General features: G+C 45.6%; 1 protein-coding gene across 5 annotated transcripts in view; it reads right to left on the bottom strand.

Moving 5' to 3' along the window:
* The window catches only part of LOC116056356 (myb-related protein A-like), a 32,587-nt gene that overhangs the window by 6,114 nt on the left and 3,973 nt on the right, over positions 1-22,500 (bottom strand). For all 5 annotated transcript variants that reach the window (XM_031308538.2, XM_031308536.2, XM_031308532.2 and 2 more), the window contains 11 exons: positions 20,974-21,055; positions 18,295-18,366; positions 18,054-18,149; positions 10,013-10,233; positions 6,165-6,342; positions 4,563-4,709; positions 4,314-4,421; positions 2,990-3,097; positions 2,768-2,901; positions 513-612; positions 333-419 (listed from right to left, as the gene is read on the bottom strand). In XM_031308538.2, the coding sequence (XP_031164398.1) occupies positions 333-419; positions 513-612; positions 2,768-2,901; positions 2,990-3,097; positions 4,314-4,421; positions 4,563-4,709; positions 6,165-6,342; positions 10,013-10,233; positions 18,054-18,149; positions 18,295-18,366; positions 20,974-21,055 (1,333 nt within the window). The remainder of the gene's footprint in view (positions 1-332; positions 420-512; positions 613-2,767; positions 2,902-2,989; positions 3,098-4,313; positions 4,422-4,562; positions 4,710-6,164; positions 6,343-10,012; positions 10,234-18,053; positions 18,150-18,294; positions 18,367-20,973; positions 21,056-22,500) is intronic.

Below are 22,500 nucleotides of genomic sequence, written 5' to 3'. Positions count from 1 at the left end.
CATTGCTGAAGGAAAGAAAAAGACTGCCACAGTTTAAAGATATAATATGTAACATTTCTGCATTAAAATGTTTACAATCTACTCGACATATGTTCTATATGTTGTTGAGTTTTGTACTTCCATTATCCCAAATGTTTCCAACAATGTTTAACCCAGAGAAATCTGTCATTTTACTCAAGGTAATGCTCCGTTACATTTGGTCGCCTGTCAATGGCGTAATATCCTCCTTTGTGCACATTGTTTTGTCCACTTTTAAGCCACATTTTGAGGTTTTTAACTCTATATTTGAACCGGATGAAGGGTTTTAGTCGTATAAGATGTGTGCCAGAGACCTCAGAGCTGCTGGACTGTTGGCTGTCAGGATCGCCACTTCGCTCCTCCCACGTCAGATTCATCATCCTGCTGGAACAGACCGACACCTGAAACACAAACACGCACAGATTCAGCCCTGAGATCTACACGGGAGGAGGAGTTTGTCTACACTGGGACATCAGAGGAGGATCTTCTCTCGCCTCGTTCTGGCTCTTGTTGCTGTGGATCTTCAGAGGTGTTGGAGTTTGAGGAGCTGACATCCACAGCGCTTTTATCCTCTCTCTGGTCTCAGAGGGCGTCCTGAACACAACAGGTGACACATTTAAATCAATCTATTTACACTGTTACACCATCACAATGTGTCTCCATACACTGCAGGGGTTTTCCTGGCTCAGCATGGGCTATTTATTGTCTATGTTGTGTAACACACTCTCAGTTGTGGCACTCACAGTCTATTTGTCTATTTGTCTGACTGTCTGTCTGTCTCTCTATCTCTGTTGATTGTTAAAAACTTCACAGAGAAAAAAACGCCATTACACGCAACAAATCTTAATTTCTTTGCTCCTTTATAGAGATGCACTGATTCCAACTTTCTAGGCCGATTCTGATTTCTGATTTTCTTTGAGTTAGACCAGCTGATACCGATTTTAGCCGATTCTGATTTCATGTTTTCTAACCACTTTACAGCACACACAAATATTTATGTTCTATCTTTTCTTTAATAGAACATGTGTTGAACAGATAATGGATCACTATAAAATAGAACTATATAAATTACTCCTGGTGGGGGACATTCACACACATCTAAAGAGCAATGTTAGAACCATTTCCTTCTTTTCACATCAATATCAACTAAAGAAATGTGATTTAGGTTTTTGGTGTCGTCCCTCCACGCCCTACTTTCTCCTTGCAGGTGTTGCATATTGTAAACTTGTTATCTTCTGCACACACGCTGAAGAATTCCCAAACAGCTGACATGTTGCAGGTTAATTCACCAGGTTCCTACATGTGGAGAATAGCGCCGACACACGGAGGAGAAGATGAGAGAAAGGAGAAAGAGAGCGTGCTGTGGCGTCCGTGCTGTGGCTTCCGTGCCGTGGCGTCCGTGCCGTGGCGTCCGTGTGTGCGTGCGTCCTTGAGAACTGTAACTGGTATAACTTATGTTGTCAGTTAATTGGAGCGTTGACCAGCATGAAATCACCATATGTCAGACTGACCTGCCGGTCGCCGGTCATGGCCGAGCACGTGAAAACCGGCCAATTCTGGTCACCGGCTGCTCTATCGGTGCATCTCTACTCCTTTACAAAGATGTGAGGCACACTGTAGTCGAGTTGTAATGGCGTTTTTCCACCACATGGTACCTGTTTGACTCTACTCGCCTTTTTTAGTTTTAGTTTTCCATTCTGATAAAAGTCGCTGGTACCTGCCAACAGCTACTTTATTTAGTACCACCTCTGTCCAGGTTCCAAGCGAGCTGAGGAGATACCAAAAGGTGACGTGAAAACCTGCAGACTCCTGATTGGTCGGAGGGAATCGTCACTAATCACTGCATCACTGCATCATCATTGTTATAGCGACAGACGGGGGTGTCCTGAACAAACCCACCATTTTTAAATAGTTTAGCCAGCTGTGGTTTTTTTGCTGCCTTCAGCTTCTTTAGAAACTAAATGTGTCTTCTGGCAAACAGCTACATGCTGAGAGTCACACACACACCTTCTACGGTCTGGGTGTGTGTCACGTTAGGTCACCGCAGTTTCCTGCGGCGTCGCTATGACGGCCAGCCACGCTCGCCTCACGCACGAGGCGGTACAAAATCTGCAATGGAAAAAGAAGGACGGGGCACCGCGGCCGAATCGAGCCGAGCCAAGCAGGTACCATGCAGTTGAAAAACGCCATAAGCTGTGATCCGTGTAACATAGTGGGCTGCTATTTAAATTAAAGATGATTGGGCGCCCAGATAGCTCAGTTGGTAGAGCAGGCGCCCATATATAGAGGTTTACTCCTTGACGCAGCGGGCCCAGCTTCGACTCTGACCTGCGGCCCTTTGCTGCGTGTCATTCCCCCTCTCTCTCCCCTTTCAGGTCTTCAGCTGTTCTGTCAAAAATGTCAGACAGCAGCGCAGGCCGCTGCAGACAGACCCAGATCTGGCTTCTCTGTAGTCTTGCATTGCCAGACCTTCCTCCACATCGCTGTGGAGGAAGGTCTGGCTTGTCGCTAAGCTCCGGACGGAGCCACGGTGCCTCTGCTAAATAGTCTCAGGAAGGAACTTGTTTTGGTGGAACATGTGGACGTTCAAAAGTAGTTTTAGTCAGAGGGACAGATAGTCTAGCTAGCTGTCTGGATTTACCCTGCAGAGATCTGAGGAGCAGTTAACTCTCTTTGAGGGGAGCCATACTTAAACTGTGAAAAGCCAATGATACCGATGTACTGTAAATATATGGGAAGTGTGACGTACTGGCTGCTGTGGCTGCAGTGCAGACAAGAGTCGTCCTGGTTGGTTTTGGTGGAGTGTTTGAGGGAACAGACGGGGGTGGAGGTGAGAGCTGGACGCTGTAACTTCAGATCCTCCACACCACACAGGCTGAAGAGCTGCACATACACACAAAGAAACACACAGACATGTTAGATGGACATGTCAGAACAAACAGCAGCAGCTTCTCCAGCGCCGTGTCTTTACCTCGGAGGGGGAGAAGGTCACCGTGCTGTTTCTGCTCCAGGAGGAGGTGGAGTCCATGAAGGAGGCTCCGTCCTCGCTGTTCGCCAGCTGCTCCTTCATACCTGCAACCTGCACACAACACATGCTCTTACTGCTGAGGAAAGAGGGACATCTTCATGAAGTTAAAGGGACTTTTTTTTTTTTTTTTTTACAACCTGGACCCTGTTTTCCCATGTTTTTGTGTCTACGTGATTCACTGATTTGAACAAAAATCCTTGAAATTCATCGAGTATTGAGCGAGAACGTTGTTGTGAATAGGGCAGCAATGTAACCCTACAGGACTAATGTACAGCAGCAGTTAGCGTCCACTAAAAGTTCTGTTGTTGCCGCTGACAGACTCAGATTATTATTCTAAGTGTCTGACAACATTATGGGATGGATCCCTACAGAGATAGACCTTTTAGTTAAAGAGTAAGATCCTTTTAGTTTAACATCAAACAGCCCCGAAATCACCATCACCAAACTCCACCAGACTCCATGTAAATAATCAGGACTTTAAGCGTGTATAGAGCCAGCATATCTCCACCAGACTCCATGTAAATAATCAGTACTTTTAGCGTGTATAGAGCCAGCATATTTCCACCAGACTCCATGTAAATAATCAGTACTTTTAGCATGTATAGAGCCAGCATATTTCCACCAGACTCCATGTAAATAATCAGGACTTTTAGCGTGTATAGAGCCAGCATATTTCCACCAGACTCCATGTAAATAATCAGGACTTTTAGCGTGTATAGAGCCAGCATATTTCCACCAGACTCCATGTAAATAATCAGTACTTTTAGCGTGTATAGAGCCAGCATATTTCCACCAGACTCCATGTAAATAATCAGGACTTTTAGCGTGTATAGAGCCAGCATATTTCCACCAGACTCCATGTAAATAATCAGGACTTTTAGCATGTATAGAGCCAGCATATTTCCACCAGACTCCATGTAAATAATCAGGACTTTTAGCGTGTATAGAGCCAGCATATTTCCACCAGACTCCATGTAAATAATCAGGACTTTTAGCGTGTATAGAGCCAGCATATCTCCACATGTAAATGGGTGAATTAAGTGTTTATTTCAACCAAACCAGAGTGGTGATTGTTGGAACAGTGGAAAGATGAACCAAGACGGCTTTTGGGTTTACTTCCTGCGTACTAATTTGCCAAAATAAGGCAGACGAGAGCCGATGTGTGGCGACGGTGCGTGACACATCACAAAAAATAGGGCGAAGAACGCTTACCTTCGGGACCTCGGTGTGTCAGGGCAATAGTCTTTTATAAATCAGATTGTCTTACATAACTCCTGCTCAGATCAATGACTGACGGGTCACCGTCCTCTCCGTACAGGCAGGTGGCGAGCGATGAGGTCACTTCCTTTGGGCCACAGCTCCAGGTCTCTGCGTTCTGTCAAGAAGTCATATTAGATAATATATATTATATATAATAAGTTAACAACCCCCGAAATGACAATAGGAAAAAGGAAAGAAAGTCAACAAGGGGCCAGGCTGTTGCCCAGCAATGAGATTCCATAGAAAAGGTCAATACCGTCTCCATCAGCCCGGCGTGCGTGGTCAGCTCGCACATGCTCAGTGAGGATCCGTAGCCTGAGGAGGTGGTGGGGACACAGAAGGAGCACAGGTGATCGCTGGAGGTGCAGCCAGACTTGTCCTTCACACTGCACGGACTGTCCGCCTGCCGGAGGAGAGATCATTGTTATTATATCAACAATGTGGTTCCGTGGCTACGTTTTGGTTCCCCCTGCTCTGGCGTTTCCCCCGCTCATTCCCCCTGCTCTGGCGTTTCCCCCGCTCATTCCCCCTGCTCTGGCGTTTACTGCTTTTTGCATGCTTTTATGTAGGCCTTAGTGGTCCCCTAATACTGTATCTGAAGTCTCTTTTATATAGGCCTTAGTGGTCCCCTAATACTGTATCTGAAGTCTCTTTATATAGACCTTAGTGGTCTCCTAATACTGTATCTGAAGTCTCTTTATATAGACCTTAGTGGTCCCCTAATACTGTATCTGAAGTCTCATTATATAGACCTTAGTGGTCCTCTAATACTGTATCTGAAGTCTCTTTATATAGACCTTAGTGGTCTCCTAATACTGTATCTGAAGTCTCTTTATATATAGACCTTAGTGGTCCCCTAATACTGTATCTGAAGTCTCTTTATATATAGACCTTAGTGGTCCCCTAATACTGTATCTGAAGTCTCATTATATAGACCTTAGTGGTCCCCTAATACTGTATCTGAAGTCTCTTTATATAGACCTTAGTGGTCCTCTAATACTGTATCTGAAGTCTCTTTATATAGACCTTAGTGGTCCTCTAATACTGTATCTGAAGTCTCTTTATATAGACCTTAGTGGTCCTCTAATACTGTATCTGAAGTCTCTTTATATAGACCTTAGTGGTCCTCTAATACTGTATCTGAAGTCTCTTTATATAGACCTTAGTGGTCCCCTAATACTGTATCTGAAGTCTCTTTTATATAGGCCTTAGTGGTCCTCTAATACTGTATCTGAAGTCTCTTTATATAGACCTTAGTGGTCCTCTAATACTGTATCTGAAGTCTCATTATATAGACCTTAGTGGTCCCCTAATACTGTATCTGAAGTCTCTTTTATATAGGCCTTAGTGGTCCTCTAATACTGTATCTGAAGTCTCTTTATATAGACCTTAGTGGTCCTCTAATACTGTATCTGAAGTCTCTTTATATAGACCTTAGTGGTCCTCTAATACTGTATCTGAAGTCTCTTTATATAGACCTTAGTGGTCCTCTAATACTGTATCTGAAGTCTCTTTATATAGACCTTAGTGGTCCCCTAATACTGTATCTGAAGTCTCTTTATATAGACCTTAGTGGTCAAAGGGCCAAATTCTCTGGGCGGGCAAAGCAGAGAAAGGGGAGGTAACCTTTCCCCTTATGATGTCATAAAGAGAAGATTCCTGATTGGTCCATCTGATCTTTCATTTTCTCAAAGGCAGAGCAGGATACCCAGGGCTCGGTTTACACCTATCACCATTTCTAGCCACTGGGGGACCATAGGCAGGCTGGGGGAACTCACATTAATGTTAAAAAACCTCATAAAGTCACATTTTCATGCCATGGGACCTTTAATGGGGGGGATGATGGGTAGAGGCGGACCTTAGTGGGGATGTTGGCACGGCTGGGGGGGCCGCAGGGCCTGGATGTTTGTCTGCTGGAAGAAGAGGAGCTGGAGGAGCTGGAGGAGTTGTGGTGGTGTAGGACCTGCATGTACCCCTCCTTCTCCACCTTCCTCTTCAGGGTGGAGTTCCAGTGGTTCTTGATAGAGTTGTCTGTCCTGAGAAACAGGCGTTGCCCGGAGAGAAATGTTTTAGTGTCACTCAAACAGAACTGAGACAATAAAGATAAGAGAGAGTAGTTCCTGAAGTGAAAACCCCCGTTCATTTTCTCCGGAAGGATTGAGATTATCAACCATGAAGTCTAAACCGTCCGAGGTGGACTGACCCAGAGCTACGAGGTTGTTAAAACAAAAAGATCACTGCAGTCATCCAAAGGTACAAGCTGTGGGCTGAGACTTTGGAACAGGTTACCCCCTAATATTCACACTATTACAGACGTAGAGGGAACTGTATGAAGGTAAATATGGTGCAAAAAGGGAGAGCTTGTAGAATACAATGTGAGAACTTGCAGAACAAAAAATCTGAACTTGTAAGTTGAAATTTGCACTTGTAGAAAATGTTCACACACCTGTATTCTGAATGTGAAGTTACAGAAAAAATATTCACAAATGTGTAGATTGATATTTACATGAACACAATGACAGCTGCAAACTTATAATGCAACATTTACTCGTATACTTTTTTTTTTACTCTGGTTCATTTTCCATCACAACCACAACTCAGTGATTACAACCTCTGGAATCTGTCACTGCAACTTCACATATGAGCTCTCTCGCATCACAAAGTGGCCAATCTGCACCTCAACTTTCACAACACTCTTGACGATACATTTGGTGCAAAACTAATTAGTACCTGTGGACTTAGGCTGTGGAGCTCTGAGCTAACAGAACGGGAAAAGCCTTCTTATATACAGTCTATGGGAAAATCAGGGTTTCTATCGCCAGATGAGGGACAACTCTGTCTGGCTTATTTATGTAGCATGGAAACTTGGTGGAATAGCATGCTAGCGTTAGCTAGCTAACTAGCAGCCAGCCCGCTTCTAAATAAATACCTTTTAATTGTCTAAACATTTTTAACAGTCAAACTAAAACACTGGCGGTGAGCTCCAGGGCCTGCAGCCGCAGACGGACCGTCATCAGTGGGTAACAGGTGCCAAGTTTCGCATCCCTGCCGAGAATTGCATCCACTAGGGAAAATTATGATTTTATAAGGCAAAGTACTGTTTAAAAACTAGGCAATAGTAAATCTCTTTGTCATGTTCATCAATAATGATTAGGATTTTAGAAGGTTTAGAGACATCAATGTTTTATCAGACTCTATAGTAGCATTTCCTTGCTACCTAGATGCAATTTTCGGCAGCAATGAATTCTGCAGAAATTATTGTTTCTGCCCAAGCGGGTGCAATTCTTAGCAGGGATGCACAACATCAGCAAAGCAAGCTGTGGTCATGGCCGGGGGATGGGCCGCTGCTACCGGATGTGGGGCTCTCCGTGTCCCGCTGGAGCTCCGACTGCAGGTCGAGGTCGGCAGCGAAGCTTTCTGGCAAAAGCAGTGTTGCTACGCTGGTCGATCCCCACTGATGACGGTCCGTCTGCGGCTGCAGGCCCTGCAGCTCACCGCCAGTGTTTTAGTTTGACAGTTAAAAGTGTTTAGACAATTAAAAGGTATTTATTTAGAAGCGGGCTGGCTGCTAGTTAGCTAACGCTAGCATGCTATTCCACCAAGTTTCCATGCTACATAAATAAGCCAGACAGAGTTGTCCCTCATCTGGCGATAGAAACCCTGATTTTCCCATAGACTGTATATAAGAAGGCTTTTCCCGTTCTGTTAGCTCAGAGCTCCACAGCCTAAGTCCACAGGTACTAATTAGTTTTGCACCAAATGTATCGTCAAGAGTGTTGTGAAAGTCGAGGTGCAGATTGGCCACTTTGTGATGCGAGAGAGCTCATATGTGAAGTTGCAGTGACAGATTCCAGAGGTTGTAATCACTGAGTTGTGGTTGTGATGGAAAATGAACCAGAGTAAAATAAAAAGTATACGAGTAAATGTTGCATTATAAGTTTGCAGCTGTCATTGTGTTCATGTAAATATCAATCTACACATTTGTGAATATTTTTTCTGTAACTTCACATTCAGAATACAGGTGTGTGAACATTTTCTACAAGTGCAAATTTCAACTTACAAGTTCAGATTTTTTTTACAAGCTCTCATGTTTTTTTTCTTTGTATGACTTCAAATTCAGATCACATGTGTGTGAATATTTTTTACAAGTGCAAATTAAATTTTTACAAGTGCAAATTTTAACATACAAGTTCAGATTTTTTGTTCTGCAAGTTCTCACATTGTATTCTACAAGCTCTCCCTTTTTGCACCATATTTACCTTCATATATCTGGGAAGAGGGAGAGAGAGAGAGGGGGAGACAGAGAGAGAGAGAGGGGGGGGACAGAGAGAGAGAGAGAGACAGAGAGGGGGAGACAGAGAGAGAGAGAGGGGGAGACAGAGAGAGAGAGAGGGGGGGGGACAGAGAGAGAGAGAGAGACAGAGAGGGGGAGACAGAGAGAGAGAGGGGGGGGGGACAGAGAGAGAGAGAGGGGGAGACAGAGAGAGAGAGAGGGGGGGGACAGAGAGAGAGAGAGAGACAGAGAGGGGGAGACAGAGAGAGAGAGAGGGAGAGAGAGATGGGGAGAGAGAGAGAGGGAGAGAGAGAGCGAGAGGGAGAGAGAGAGAGAGAGACAGGAGAGAGAAGAGAGAGAGGGAGAGGGAGAGAGAGAGAGAGAGAGAGAGAGAGGGAGGAGGAGAGAGAGAGGGAGGAGAGGGGAGAGAGGAGAGGGGAGAGAGAGGAGAGGAGGAAGAGGAGAGGCGAGGGTGGAGAGAGGAGAGAAGAGAGGAGGGATGAGAGAGGAGAGAGACGAGAGAGAGGAGAGAGGGGAGGAGAGAGGGGAGAGGGAGGAGGGGAGAGAGGAGACGAGGAGGGGAGAGAGAGGGAGAGGAGAGAGAGAGGAGGAGAGAGAGAGAGAGGGAGGGAGAGAGGAGGGAGAGAGAGGGGGAGAGAGAAGGAGAGAGAGGGAGAGACGAGAGGGAGAGGAGAGAGAGAGGAGAGGAGAGAGAGGGAGGTAGAGGAGAGAGGAGCGAGAGACGATGAGGAGAGAGGGGAGAGGGGAGAGAGGGCGAGAGACCGAGAGCGAGGGAGGAGAGGGAGAGAAGAGGATGAGCGGAGAGAGAGAGCGAGAGGAGAGAGCAGGGGGAGAGAGAGAGGGGGAGAGGTGTGAGGCAGGAGAGAGAGAGAGCAGAGAGCAGAGAGCACGAGAGCGAGAGAGAGGGGCGAGAGGAGAGAGAGGGGAGAGAGAGAGAGAGCGAGGGAGGGGAGAGAGCGAGAGGTGTGAGAGAGGAGAGAGAGAGGAGAGAGAGAGAGGGATGAGGAGAGGTGGAGAGAGAGAGGTGGAGAGAGAGAGAGAGAGAGAGAGAGAGGGAGAGAGAGAGGTGGAGAGAGAGAGAGAGAGAGAGAGAGAGGGAGAGAGAGAGGTGGAGAGAGAGAGAGAGAGAGAGAGAGAGGGAGAGAGGTGGAGGTGCTCAGAGCAGACGTCAGTGAGCTTGTCAGAGATATGAATAACATGATTCCTCCGTGTGTCATGTTAACATCATATCCTGAATATGATCAGAAAACAGGGTAAGCCTCATAACCGCCATATTCACGTCCACGTTAACACACATGATTCAAACAACATACCGATATTTTATGTTATATATTATAACATTTGGCGTTATTTGCTTCCATCGACCAATCACAGCAGCGTAATATAAAAGGCGGGCGAGGGGGGTCCCGTACCTGCCGGGCATCAGCTTGGAGATGTCAGCCCAGCGGTTTCCCAGCAGCCTGTGGGCCTGACAGATGATGGCGTCCTCCTCCAGCGTCCAGCCGCTCTTCTTCACCGTGGGGTTCAGGTGGTTGTGCCAGCGCTCGCGGCACTGCTTGCCGTTGCGGCTGTGGAGGTGTTTGGCGATGAGCGACCAGCGCTTCATACCGTACTTCTGAACCAGCACCAAGACCTGTACAGCAGGTGACATCACAATTAAGTTATAGAGTGGTAGAGTCCCTCTACTTCCAGTGGTCGCTGTGGGACTTATTTCAGAAGAAATGTGTCCGGTAGTGGACGGGGAGAGACTAATAATTAGAGATGCACCGATTACAACTTTCTAGGCCGATTTCTGATTTTCTTTGAGTTAGACCAGCTGATACCGATTTTAGTCGATTATGATTTCATGTTTTCTAACCACTTTACAGCACACACATATTTATTTTCTATCTTTTCTTTAATAGAACATGTGTTGAACAGATAATGGATCACTATAAAATAGAACTATATAAATTACTCCTGGTGGGGGACATTCACACACATCTAAAGAGCAATGTTAGAACCATTTCCTTCTTTTCACATCAATATCAACTAAAGAAATGTGATTTAGGTTTTTGGTGTCGTCCCTCCACGCCCTACTTTCTCCTTGCAGGTGTTGCATATTGTAAACTTGTTATCTTCTGCACACACGCTGAAGAATTCCCAAACAGCTGACATGTTGCAGGTTAATTCACCAGGTTCCTACATGTGGAGAATAGCGCCGACACACGGAGGAGAAGTTGAGAGAAAGGAGAAAGAGAGCGTGCTGTGGCGTCCGTGCCGTGGCGTCCGTGTGTGCGTGCGTCCTTGAGTACTGTAACTGGTATAACTTATGTTGTCAGTTAATTGGAGCGTTGACCAGCATGAAATCACCATATGTCAGACTGACCTGCCGGTCGCCGGTCATGGCCGAGCACGTGAAAACCGCCCAATTCCGGTCACCGGCCGCTCTATCGGTGCATCTCTAGTATATATGTATATATATATATACATATATACTAGGGTGCATCTCTAGTATATATGTATATATATATATACTAGAGATGCACCGATAGAGCGGCCGGTGACCGGAATTGGGCGGTTTTGGAGTTTTGCGGGTGCGCCCGCACCCGCAAAACTCTGAGAATTTATACCCGCACAATAATAGAGATGCATTGACGTTGTGTCTTCTCCCGTCCCGCATGAGAAAACACGTCATTTTATAGGTTAATAGGGAGAAGATGAAGGTAAAGAAGGCAGGTGCTGCTGCTGTTAGACGGGGAGGAAGGAGCAGAAGGAGAGGGAGAGAGGGGGAGGAAGGAGCAGAAGGATAGGGAGAGAGGAGAGGGAGAGAGGGGGAGGAAGGAGCCGAGGATGAGGGAGAAAGGGGGAGGAAGGAGCAGAAGGAGAGGGAGAGAGGGGGAGGAAGGAGCAGAAGGATGAGGGAGAGAGGGGGAGGAAGGAGCAGAAGGAGAGGGAGAGAGGGGGAGGAAGGAGCAGAAGGAGAGGGAGAGGGGGGGAGGAAGGAGCAGAAGGATGAGGGAGAGAGCAGAGGGAGAGAGGGGGAGGAAGGGGCCGAGGATGAGGGAGAGAGGAGAGGGAGAGAGGGGGAGGAAGGGGCCGAGGATGAGGGAGAGAGGAGAGGGAGAGAGGGGGAGGAAGGAGCCGAGGATGAGGGAGAGAGGAGAGGGAGAGAGGGGGAGGAAGGGGCCGAGGATGAGGGAGAGAGGAGAGGGAGAGAGGGGGAGGAAGGGGCCGAGGATGAGGGAGAGAGGAGAGGGAGAGAGGGGGAGGAAGGGGCCGAGGATGAGGGAGAGAGGAGAGGGAGAGAGGGGGAGGAAGGGGCCGAGGATGAGGGAGAGAGGAGAGGGAGAGAGGGGGAGGAAGGGGCCGAGGATGAGGGAGCGAGTGGACGGTGGACGGAGTCCTGGGAGGCTCAGACACGCTGGTGTCTGCTCATAGATGGCCTATACAGTATATACTCAGTCAGTATATATGTATATATACTGACTGAGTATATATACAGTATATACTCAGTCAGTATATATGTATATATACTCAGTCAGTGTATATGTATATATACTCAGTCAGTATATATGTATATATACTCAGTCAGTATATATGTATATATACTCAGTATATATGTATATATACTCAGTCAGTATATATGTATATCTATGGTTTCTGCTGGCGTGGGGGGGTTCCAGGCTACATCCCGATCCCGCAGTGGTTTTTTTAGCCGCCCGCAGCAAAGTTAAAACTTTTTAACTTTGCGTTGGGACCCAGCGGGACCCAATCCCAACGCAGCCCTCTAGTGTAGGGCTGCACAATATACTGTAGTTTCTTTTATCGTCATCGCAATATCAACTGGCCCAATGACCACATGGTGAAAGACACTCTGAGATTGTTTGTTAGTTAAGGCGAGACACGGCAGGCAAAAACATCGTTTTTTTTTCACTGGTCAATTTTGAGATTTTGGGCTATTTGGCTTCAATAACATGTCTTCTTTCAGATTTGTGGTGAAATAAAGTCCGAAATACACATTTAGGTCTTTATTTTACTACACTTTGTCTGTTTGCGTCGGTAGATTTCACCTAAATTCAACAAAAGTTGGCGTTCTAAATCATCGCGCTGCTCCGCGATCGCTGTCTGCACCCTGTCGTCACATATACCGTTGGAAAGCTCTCTTTCTCCTGTACAATGCTGTCGGATCCAAATATGGTCATTTCCTTTTTATCAGCAACCAATCGTGAAAGTAAAAGGGGGGATTTAACTCAAAATGCGCAATCTCATTGGCTGATGCCAATTTCTGACAACGTGATTCGTTCAGAATGGTCACGTGACGCGCTCTGACATTTCCGCGGCAGCTCAAAATGCTGAAAGAAGTGCGTCGAAAACGGCCGAAAATCACGTCAGAGAAGACGAAAACAGTTGTCATTAGCAAGAAGACACAGAGGATCACAAACTAAGACAGCAGATGATGAAATGACATCACATAGTACGTCGATGTTTAAACTATCGTTCAGAAAACAGGAGTGTTCAGACACACACTCTCTCTCTCTCTCTCTCTCTCTCTCTCTCTCTCACACATACAGTTTTGTATAATATAGTTACTATATAATAGGCTACTAAACAGATCTGTAATGTTGGGATCCTAAGTGGTGTGAGGCCCTCAGGCTGTAGCAGGCAGATCCATATGTAGCTGTCAGTGGAGCTGCTGTCACCTCTCCTAGGAGAACTACCAGCTTCTCTTCTGGTCTTAACTTTTTTTGGCTATTTTTTCAAAGTGTAATTCTCTTAGTGAAGATAGTTTTTTCCCAGTGGAGGAGGAAGTGTATCTCTGTCTGACCCAGCTGGTGGTCACTGAGCCTGTCTCTCTCTCTGACCTGTCTGTCTGACCCAGCTGGTGGTCACTGAGCCTGTGAGTCATAATTAGTTTTGTTCTGTTGTGTTATGAACCAGTGCTGATGGGAGCCTGGTTAGTTATCTTCACCATCAGCTGACTGAGAGGACTGGTTCTGGTTAGTTATCTTCACCATCAGCTGACTGAGAGGACTGGTTCTGGTTAGTTATCTTCACCATCAGCTGACTGAGAGGACTGGTTCTGGTTAGTTATCTTCACCATCAGCTGACTGAGAGGACTGGTTCTGGTTAGTTATCTTCACCATCAGCTGACTGAGAGGACTGGTTCTGGTTAGTTATCTTCACCATCAGCTGACTGAGAGGACTGGTTCTGGTTAGTTATCTTCACCATCAGCTGACTGAGAGGACTGGTTCTGGTTAGTTATCTTCACCATCAGCTGACTGAGGGGACTGGTTCTGGTTAGTTATCTTCACCATCAGCTGACTGAGAGGACTGGTTCTGGTTAGTTATCTTCACCATCAGCTGACTGAGAGGACTGGTTCTGGTTAGTTATCTTCACCATCAGCTGACTGAGAGGACTGGTTCTGGTTAGTTATCTTCACCATCAGCTGACTGAGAGGACTGGTTCTGGTTAGTTATCTTCACCATCAGCTGACTGAGAGGACTGGTTCTGGTTAGTTATCTTCACCATCAGCTGACTGAGGGGACTGGTTCTGGTTAGTTATCTTCACCATCAGCTGACTGAGAGGACTGGTTCTGGTTAGTTATCTTCACCATCAGCTGACTGAGAGGACTGGTTCTGGTTAGTTATCTTCACCATCAGCTGACTGAGGGGACTGTTTTGTGGGAAAAGTAAGCTGGAGCAGCAGCAGTATGACCATCTCCACCTTGATGAAGGAGCCTCTGATGCTTTCTGTTATGGAGAAGTTGTGGCTTCAGAGCTCAGTTGTGACGGTCAATTCAATGAGAGAAACTGATAATCTCAGGACCTCGAATGCTGAGACCGTCACAGCTGCCAGTGTAAAACATAGTCTAGAGTCTAAGCACAGCTAAAATACATATGGTGCTGGAATGGACAGTTAGACTTTAAAAAGCTGTGACATCTACTGTTGGTCTTGTTCTGTGTCCATACAACTGTCCAGCGTGGGTTTTGTCTGCAACTTTGTGCATGATACGCCAATGTTAATTCATTAAGTTACTGCAGTTGTAGGCCTTATATGCCTGCCATTTTATTAAATAATCAATTTTCATGAGCTTGAAATATTCTATATTATTATCACTAAGGGCCTGAGCATTTATTCTGTTTTTGAGCAATTTTTCCAATAGAAATGTATTAATTTCCACTATTTAAATCTTTAAATGCCGTTTTCTCAAAATGAGTTTTTTGTCATTCTCCAGTATAAACATCTCAGCCTATGTAGCACCTATGTACACCAAACTTTCCAGTTATACACTTAGTAGTATTCTGAAGATATTTACAGAGGGATTTGTTAATAAATCATTCCTGCCCTGATTTATGTGACATTTTAAGCAAAAAAACATGGCGAAAATCAATTTTTTTAGGGCTATGGACAGTATATTTTGATTTCCTAGGTAATGAAAGCAGATATCCTGAAATCCCTCTGTAATGTTGTTTTCATCTTGTGTGTAAACAAAATGAAAAAAGAATTTTGCACCTGGCTTTATCATATGTTCAGATCTATCTACCGAAAATATATACAAAATCGCGCATATTTAATGAGAAAATGCCTAATTTGTATAATTAAACATACACATTTCAAAAACTTGTAATACATTTTTTTTATATACTTGTGTAAGTAATCAACTGAGGAAGTTTCATGGAGATATCTATTATTTTAAAATTTTAGCCTATTCACCTGTAGTGTCTCGCCTTAAAAGAAAAGATAGGGTTGGTGAAGGCCCAGTGGATATGACACATGCCTTTGGTGTGGGAGACCAGCGTTCAATTCCCACTGAGATACATCAACCAATAGGCTCGCCTCGCCTGTAAAGTGGACGAGAGCAGGCGGCAGCAGCCGGGGGCGGTGACAAAAATCCGCTGTCAAGTCGGACAGTTTCCAGCTGATTCCAGCAGCCTTCAGGCTGAACAGGAAGTCACACAAACACTGTGGTAGGCCTGCACGATTAATCGTTATAAAATCACGATCTCGATTCACCCTGTTCACGATTTAATTTTTGAATAATTTCGAAATTTGATTTTTTTTTTTTTATGACTTTGATTGTCATGTAATTTTACGAGCCGACTGCATCACTAACACTACTACTTTCTTCTGTGAGTTTTAAACATAGACATATAAAATAGGTTTTAAAGCGCTCCCTCTCTCCCTTCTCTCCAGTGATCTGTGTTTACAGCCTCGTGGTGGTGATGATCCAGGGTTTCCCGCAGAAAATATGTAAGTTAAGGTGGTAGGGTTGCCATCTGACCGGGGGGGTGGGGTGTACACGGTACTACACACTACACTTAATATTAAATTTAAATAATAATATATAAATAACCAGCTTTTTAAAATAACAGTTGCAATGTGCAATGTTAAGCTCATTAAACTATTTAAAAAAAAAAGTGCTATAACAGTTTTACTCGCATTGCTCCCATTTCCTCCGTCATGTGTGTGTTGTTAAGGCGGTATGTGTGTGTTGTTAAGGCGGTATGTGTGTGTTGTTAAGGCGGTATGTGTGTGTTGTTAAGGCGGCATGTGTGTGTTGTTAAGGCGGCATGTGTGTGTTGTTAAGGCGGTATGTGTGTGTTGTTAAGGCGGTATGTGTGTGTTGTTAAGGCGGTATGTGTGTGTTGTTAAGGCGGTATGTGTGTGTTGTTAAGGCGGCATGTGTGTGTTGTTAAGGCGTGTGTGTGTTGTTAAGGCGGTATGTGTGTGTTGTTAAGGCGGTATGTGTGTGTTGTTAAGGCGGTATGTGTGTGTTGTTAAGGCGTGTGTGTGTTGTTAAGGCGGTATGTGTGTGTTGTTAAGGCGGTATGTGTGTGTTGTTAAGGCGTATGTGTGTTGTTAAGGCGGCATGTGTGTGTTGTTAAGGCGGTATGTGTGTGTTGTTAAGGCGGTATGTGTGTGTTGTTAAGGCGGTATGTGTGTGTTGTTAAGGCGGCATGTGTGTGTGTTGTTAAGGCGGCATGTGTGTGTTGTTAAGGCGGTATGTGTGTGTTGTTAAGGCGGTATGTGTGTGTTGTTAAGGCGGTATGTGTGTGTTGTTAAGGCGGTATGTGTGTGTTGTTAAGGCGGCATGTGTGTGTTGTTAAGGCGTGTGTGTGTTGTTAAGGCGGCATGTGTGTGTTGTTAAGGCGGTATGTGTGTGTTGTTAAGGCGGTATGTGTGTGTTGTTAAGGCGGTATGTGTGTGATGTTAAGGCGGTATGTGTGTGTTGTTAAGGCGGCATGTGTGTGTTGTTAAGGCGGCATGTGTGTGTTGTTAAGGCGGCATGTGTGTGTTGTTAAGGCGGCATGTGTGTGTTGTTAAGGCGGCATGTGTGTGTTGTTAAGGCGGCTGCCTAAACTGCAAAGTGCTGCGGGAAACCCTGTGATCAATGAGCTCTAGCTGCCAAAAAAAATCTATGTTTGGTACTGCCAATTAGTTTAGTTTTCTCATGGTTCATGTGTGCAATAAACATTACACTTCGTGAGAAAAAAATCGTGGCAGAGAATCGTGATATCAATTCTAAGCTAAAAAATCGTGACTCATATTTTCCCCTGAATCGTGCAGGCCTACACTGTGGTCCGATTCTGATTTAATAAAATGTTATCAACCCATATATCAGCTCCTACACAGTCTCCAGTCGTTTTAATTCTGACAGAGTAGCTGTCAACATGCTCCACATGTGATCGGTTGCTGATTTTAATTAACAACAGACTGGAGAAGATCTCTCTGACTTCTAAACGTAACTATCAGTCACACAACATGTCTGCTGTACAGAATAAGCCTTTAAATCAGACTAATAGCTGTTAAAATCCCTCCAAATCAAAATCAATAAAAAGTTTATATAAAATGTCATCATGCTGAGTCGATTCTGAACCAATCAGCTGTTAGATCAGCTGAGAGGCCGGCGTTTCCCAGCATGCCCTGGGTCCGCCTGGGTCTTGCAGTCGGTGGAGAGCAACTGCGGCGCCTGGCTCTAAAAACTGCGGCCGCCGTGATCTCGTGAGGTCATCGTTGCCCACGTGTGCATGACGTCAGAGCAAGTCGGGATCAAGTCGGACATAAATCTACCCAGCATGCATGGGCGGCGATCGCCGGTGATCGATTCTGCGCAGATGTGGCTCATCGCCAACGAGCCTATTGTGTCCCTGAGCAAGGCACTTAACCCCTAGTTGCTCCAGAGGTGTGTGACCTCTGACATATATAGTAATTGTAAGTCAATTCAATGTTCAATTTGTTCAGTAAAAGAAAGTTGGAAATGATTTCCTTTCATTAGTTGTAACTTCAACAAGCAGTTTGTTCCTCCTTTACCCAGCTGTCCTCCCGAGGTCCACCTTTTTCGATAGATTGATTGAAGTTATGTCGTTATGGCGTGCATCGTGCAGCCCTAGCAGCAGCAGCAGTTGTATAAGGTATAAGGCAGGGTGCCCTGGATTTGTGAAAGACTTAGGTGCGTTACGTGTTTACCCTTTCATCCTCATCCTGAGTCCAGGGACCTTTGACCAGCTCTGGGTTCTTGATCTGCTGCCACCGCCGCTGACACTCTCCATCTGACCTCTGACCCTGAGACACAACACAGACCGTTAGGACGCCGCCTGCATGCCGAGCATCACTGACAGTGGGCCTGTAAGTCATAGCATTACGTGGACTGGCTGTGGTCAGGCCACACGGTCTGGCTTCAGAGTGTAAACTCAGTAAAACTACTCACTTTAAAGTGCACAGAAACTGAAGACCAGCTGTTGGATCCAAACTCCTTCACCAGTCTGTGCAGCTTCTCATCCTGAGGAGGAACATCATCATCATCATCATCAGACTAGGGTTGCACGATGTTAACAAAATGTGATATTGCGATATCGATTATGAATCGCATTTTGAGCTATCAGCGTGCATGTCTACGCTGTATACAGCAGACTGCCGTCTGCTGTATACAGCGTAGACATACACGCTGATAGCTCAAAATGCGTACTGATAACACGCCACGTGGCTTTAGGAAAGTGCCATGTATGTTTACGCGAAGTCATGATGTCACGTTGACAGTATATACTCTGTAAGTCTGAGCTAGTGTCTCCTGTAGTCAGGAGGGCTCAGCAATCTGAGATGCGGCAGAGCAGCCAAACTGTAGCAGCTTTAATGTGGGCCTAAATGTATTATGAACCTAAATTGATATGTGAGCCGGATCAAAATTGCGAGGGACCGGATTTGGCCCACGAGAGACACCGATACTTCTCATTTCATACAGTGTTAGGGTAAGATATCGATCTTTTAGTTAGCGTTTTAAGGCTAAATCTACGCCGTGGGTCCGTGCGTAGGTCCGTGGAGATAGCGACCGTACGCCGTAGCCTGACGTCACCTCTCAAACAACGTGACTACACGTCTCTCAGCCGGGGCTTGGTAGGGTTGCATTTCCCCCCCGACTCATTTCCTGGTTCTCCTTCTCCATCAACAACATGACACACACACACACACACAGACAGAGAGAGAGACACACACGCTCTACACGATCGACGCACACACCACTGTGTGTCTGTGTGTGTGTGTGTGTGTGTATGTGTGTGTGGGGAGACACTTTGTTTCTCTCACTATGGACTCTAGAGTCACTACTCGCTCTGAAGATAATCGTCACGCTCTTACTTTCTCTACCACACACACACACACACACACACACACACAGACACACACACAGACACACACACACACACAGACACACACATACACACACACACACACAAACACACATGCACAGAGACAGAGAAACACACACACAGAGACACACACAGACAGAGAAACACACACAGACACACACACAAACACTCACACACAGACACATACAAACATACACAGAGACAGAGAAACACACAAACACAGACAGACAGACACACACACACACACACACACACAAACATACACGCACACACACACACACACACACACACACACACACAGACAGAGACAGAGAAACAAACACACACACACACAGACAGACAGACACACACACACACACACACACACACAGACACACACACACACACACACACACACACACACACACACACAGACAGAGAAACAAACACACACACACACACAGACAGACAGACACACACACACACACACACACACACACACACAGACACACACAAACATACACGCACACACAGAGACAGAGAAACACACACACACACACACACAGACAGACACACACACACACACAGACACACACAAACATACACGCACACACAGACACACACAAACATACACTCACACACAGACACACACAAACATACACGCACACACAGAGACAGAGAAACACACACACACACACACACACACACACACACACACACAGACAGACACACACACACACACACACACACACACACACAAACAAACACTCACAGACAGACAGACAGAGACACACACACACACACGCTCAACACTCTCGACACACACACACCAACGCACAATTGTAAACTTTAGGCCACGTATGTATCTCCGGAGGAAGCTGTGGGGGAGCCTCAGCAGGACCATCAGTCATGACCTCAGATATATCCGTCTGCAGCTCCTTCACAGTGAAAGCCTGCTGCTCCACGTGGAGGACTGGACACACAGGACCCTGGGGCTGGGAAGCTCCCGGCACCTCACCATTCCATCCGATTCCGATTCAGAGGCCTACGATTCGATTCTAAACCGATTATCGATGCATCTCGATGCAACAATTTTTTAATGTACATTTCCATGCGTGATTTAAAAAAATATACATATAAATCTGAGTTTGCTGATCACTTCCTAGACAAAGCAGCTGGACAGAGCTTAGATTTTGACATATACAATATTTGTCACACACAAGTTTTAATGAAATGTTCTGTCTCCTGAGCTTTTTGTTTGGTAGTCGTTCCATACTTAAGCCTTAAACGTGCTTGTGAAAGTCCCTTCTCTCCAGTAATCTTCACATCAGAGGCTCCGTCACGTTTAAAGGAGAACTGGCTTCTTAGAACAGGAAACATGAGGTGGTCACATGTCATGTGATGAAGTAGATCAACAGCCTAGATGTGTTTTGCCTAATTATTTTATGTATGTCTTATTAGATCATGTGTATATATACAAAAAAATTTTTTTCCTTTTGGCCATTTTTGTGTGTTTTTTTTCTGCCTAAACTCTAAGTTGTTGTCCATCATCCCGTCCTCTTTCAGTCACTCTGTTTTCTGATCTGTACTTGTCTGGAGACAGTCACTTTTAAATAAAAATCAACACAAAAACAAATCTTAAATAAAATAAATAATCGATTATCAGAGAATCGCGATGCATCTAAGAATCGATTATTTTCCCCACCCCTACAGGACACGCACACAGTTTTTGAGTTAGCTCTGAATGCTAACGGGATGACCATTACCTCGTCTTCTGCCCATCCAGACTTCTGAAAAGTCACTCTGGAATATCGTCCTTTATGTCCCAAACAGCTGGAGCTCTTCATACTGAAACAGGAGACAACACGCAGCGTTAGAAACTATTTAACAATTAAATGATGTCAGGCTTCTTGAGATGATCTGAGTTATCTGTGTGTAATACCCTGAATCAAACTTGAGCTAGCAAGCTACACACTGAAACTGTCACGTTATGAAGAACATTTGGACGGTGCAACAAGGCACGCCTGCTTGGTTCCAACAGGGAATGATTGTAAAGGTTTACAAAGAATATGTTTAGATCATTTCCTCTCTAACTGGGAGGTTTTGGGACTGATTGGTGGGATTGCTGTAGAAGAAGTACACACAGAGATACACTGGTAAGAGCTAATGATGTTTAACCATGTATCAGCTAATTTAAATAGCTCACGGTACTGTGTTGTCAACAGTTACCTTCATTTAATTCATTTGATATTGTATGTATGTCGCAAATGTTCCACCAAAACAAGTTCCTTCCTGAGACTATTTAGCAGAGCCACCGTCGCTGCGTCTGCAGCTTAGCGCCGCCCAGGATGATTGTGATTGGTTTAAAGAAATGCAAACAACCCAGAGCGTTTTTTTCTCCTATGTCTCAAGGCAGAGTAAAGGCTCTGACACACCGAGCCGATAATCAGCCGTCTGACAGTCTGGCGAGGTCGGTGACTCGAGTCTGGTCGGTGTGTTCTGTGCCGTCGTCAGTCAGAGGAGCCGTCGGCTTTAATTTTGGCCGACCTGACTTAGTGGGTCGGAGGGCAGGCAGTCAGCCTCAATGACCCATCTGATTAACAGGTCTGTGTGTGTGTAGGTCTGTGTGTGTCTGTGCGTAGGTTTGTGTGTGTGTGTGTGTGTGTGTGTGTGTGCGTCTGTGCGTAGGTCTCTGTGTTGGTGTGTAGGTCTGTGTGTGTGTGTCCGTGTGTAGGTCTGTGTGTGTGTAGGTCTGTGTGTGTGTGTGTGTGTGTGTAGGTCTGTGTGTGTGTGTGTGTGTGTGTGTGTAGGTCTGTGTGTGTGTGTGTGTGTGTGTGTGTAGGTCTGTGTGTGTGTGTGTGTGTGTGCGTAGGTCTCTGTGTGTGTGTGTGTGTGTGTGTGTGTAGGTCTGTGTGTGTGTAGGTCTGTGTGCGTCTATGCGTAGGTGTGTGTGTGTGCGCGTCTGTGCATAGGTCTCTGTGTGTGTGTGTTCATGTGTAGGTCTGTGTGTGTCCGTGTGTAGGTCTGTGTCTGTGTGTGTAGGTCTGTGTGTCTGTGTGTAGGTGTGCGTCTGTGTGTGTGTGTGTAGGTCTCTGTGTGTGTGTAGGTCTCTGTGTGTATATCTGTAGGTCTCTGTGTATATGTGTAGGTCTCTGTGTGTGTGTGTAGGTCTCTGTGTGTGTGTAGGTCTCTGTGTATATGTGTAGGTCTCTGTGTGTGTGTAGGTCTCTGTGTATATGTGTAGGTCTCTGTGTATATGTGTAGGTCTCTGTGTATATGTGTAGGTCTCTGTG

The sequence above is a fragment of the Sander lucioperca genome, chromosome 9 (genome assembly GCF_008315115.2).
Source record: "Sander lucioperca isolate FBNREF2018 chromosome 9, SLUC_FBN_1.2, whole genome shotgun sequence".
Lineage (NCBI taxonomy): Eukaryota > Metazoa > Chordata > Actinopteri > Perciformes > Percidae > Sander > Sander lucioperca.
The sequence above is the reverse complement of the archived record's forward strand: the minus strand, read 5'-3'. Positions and strand labels throughout refer to the sequence as shown.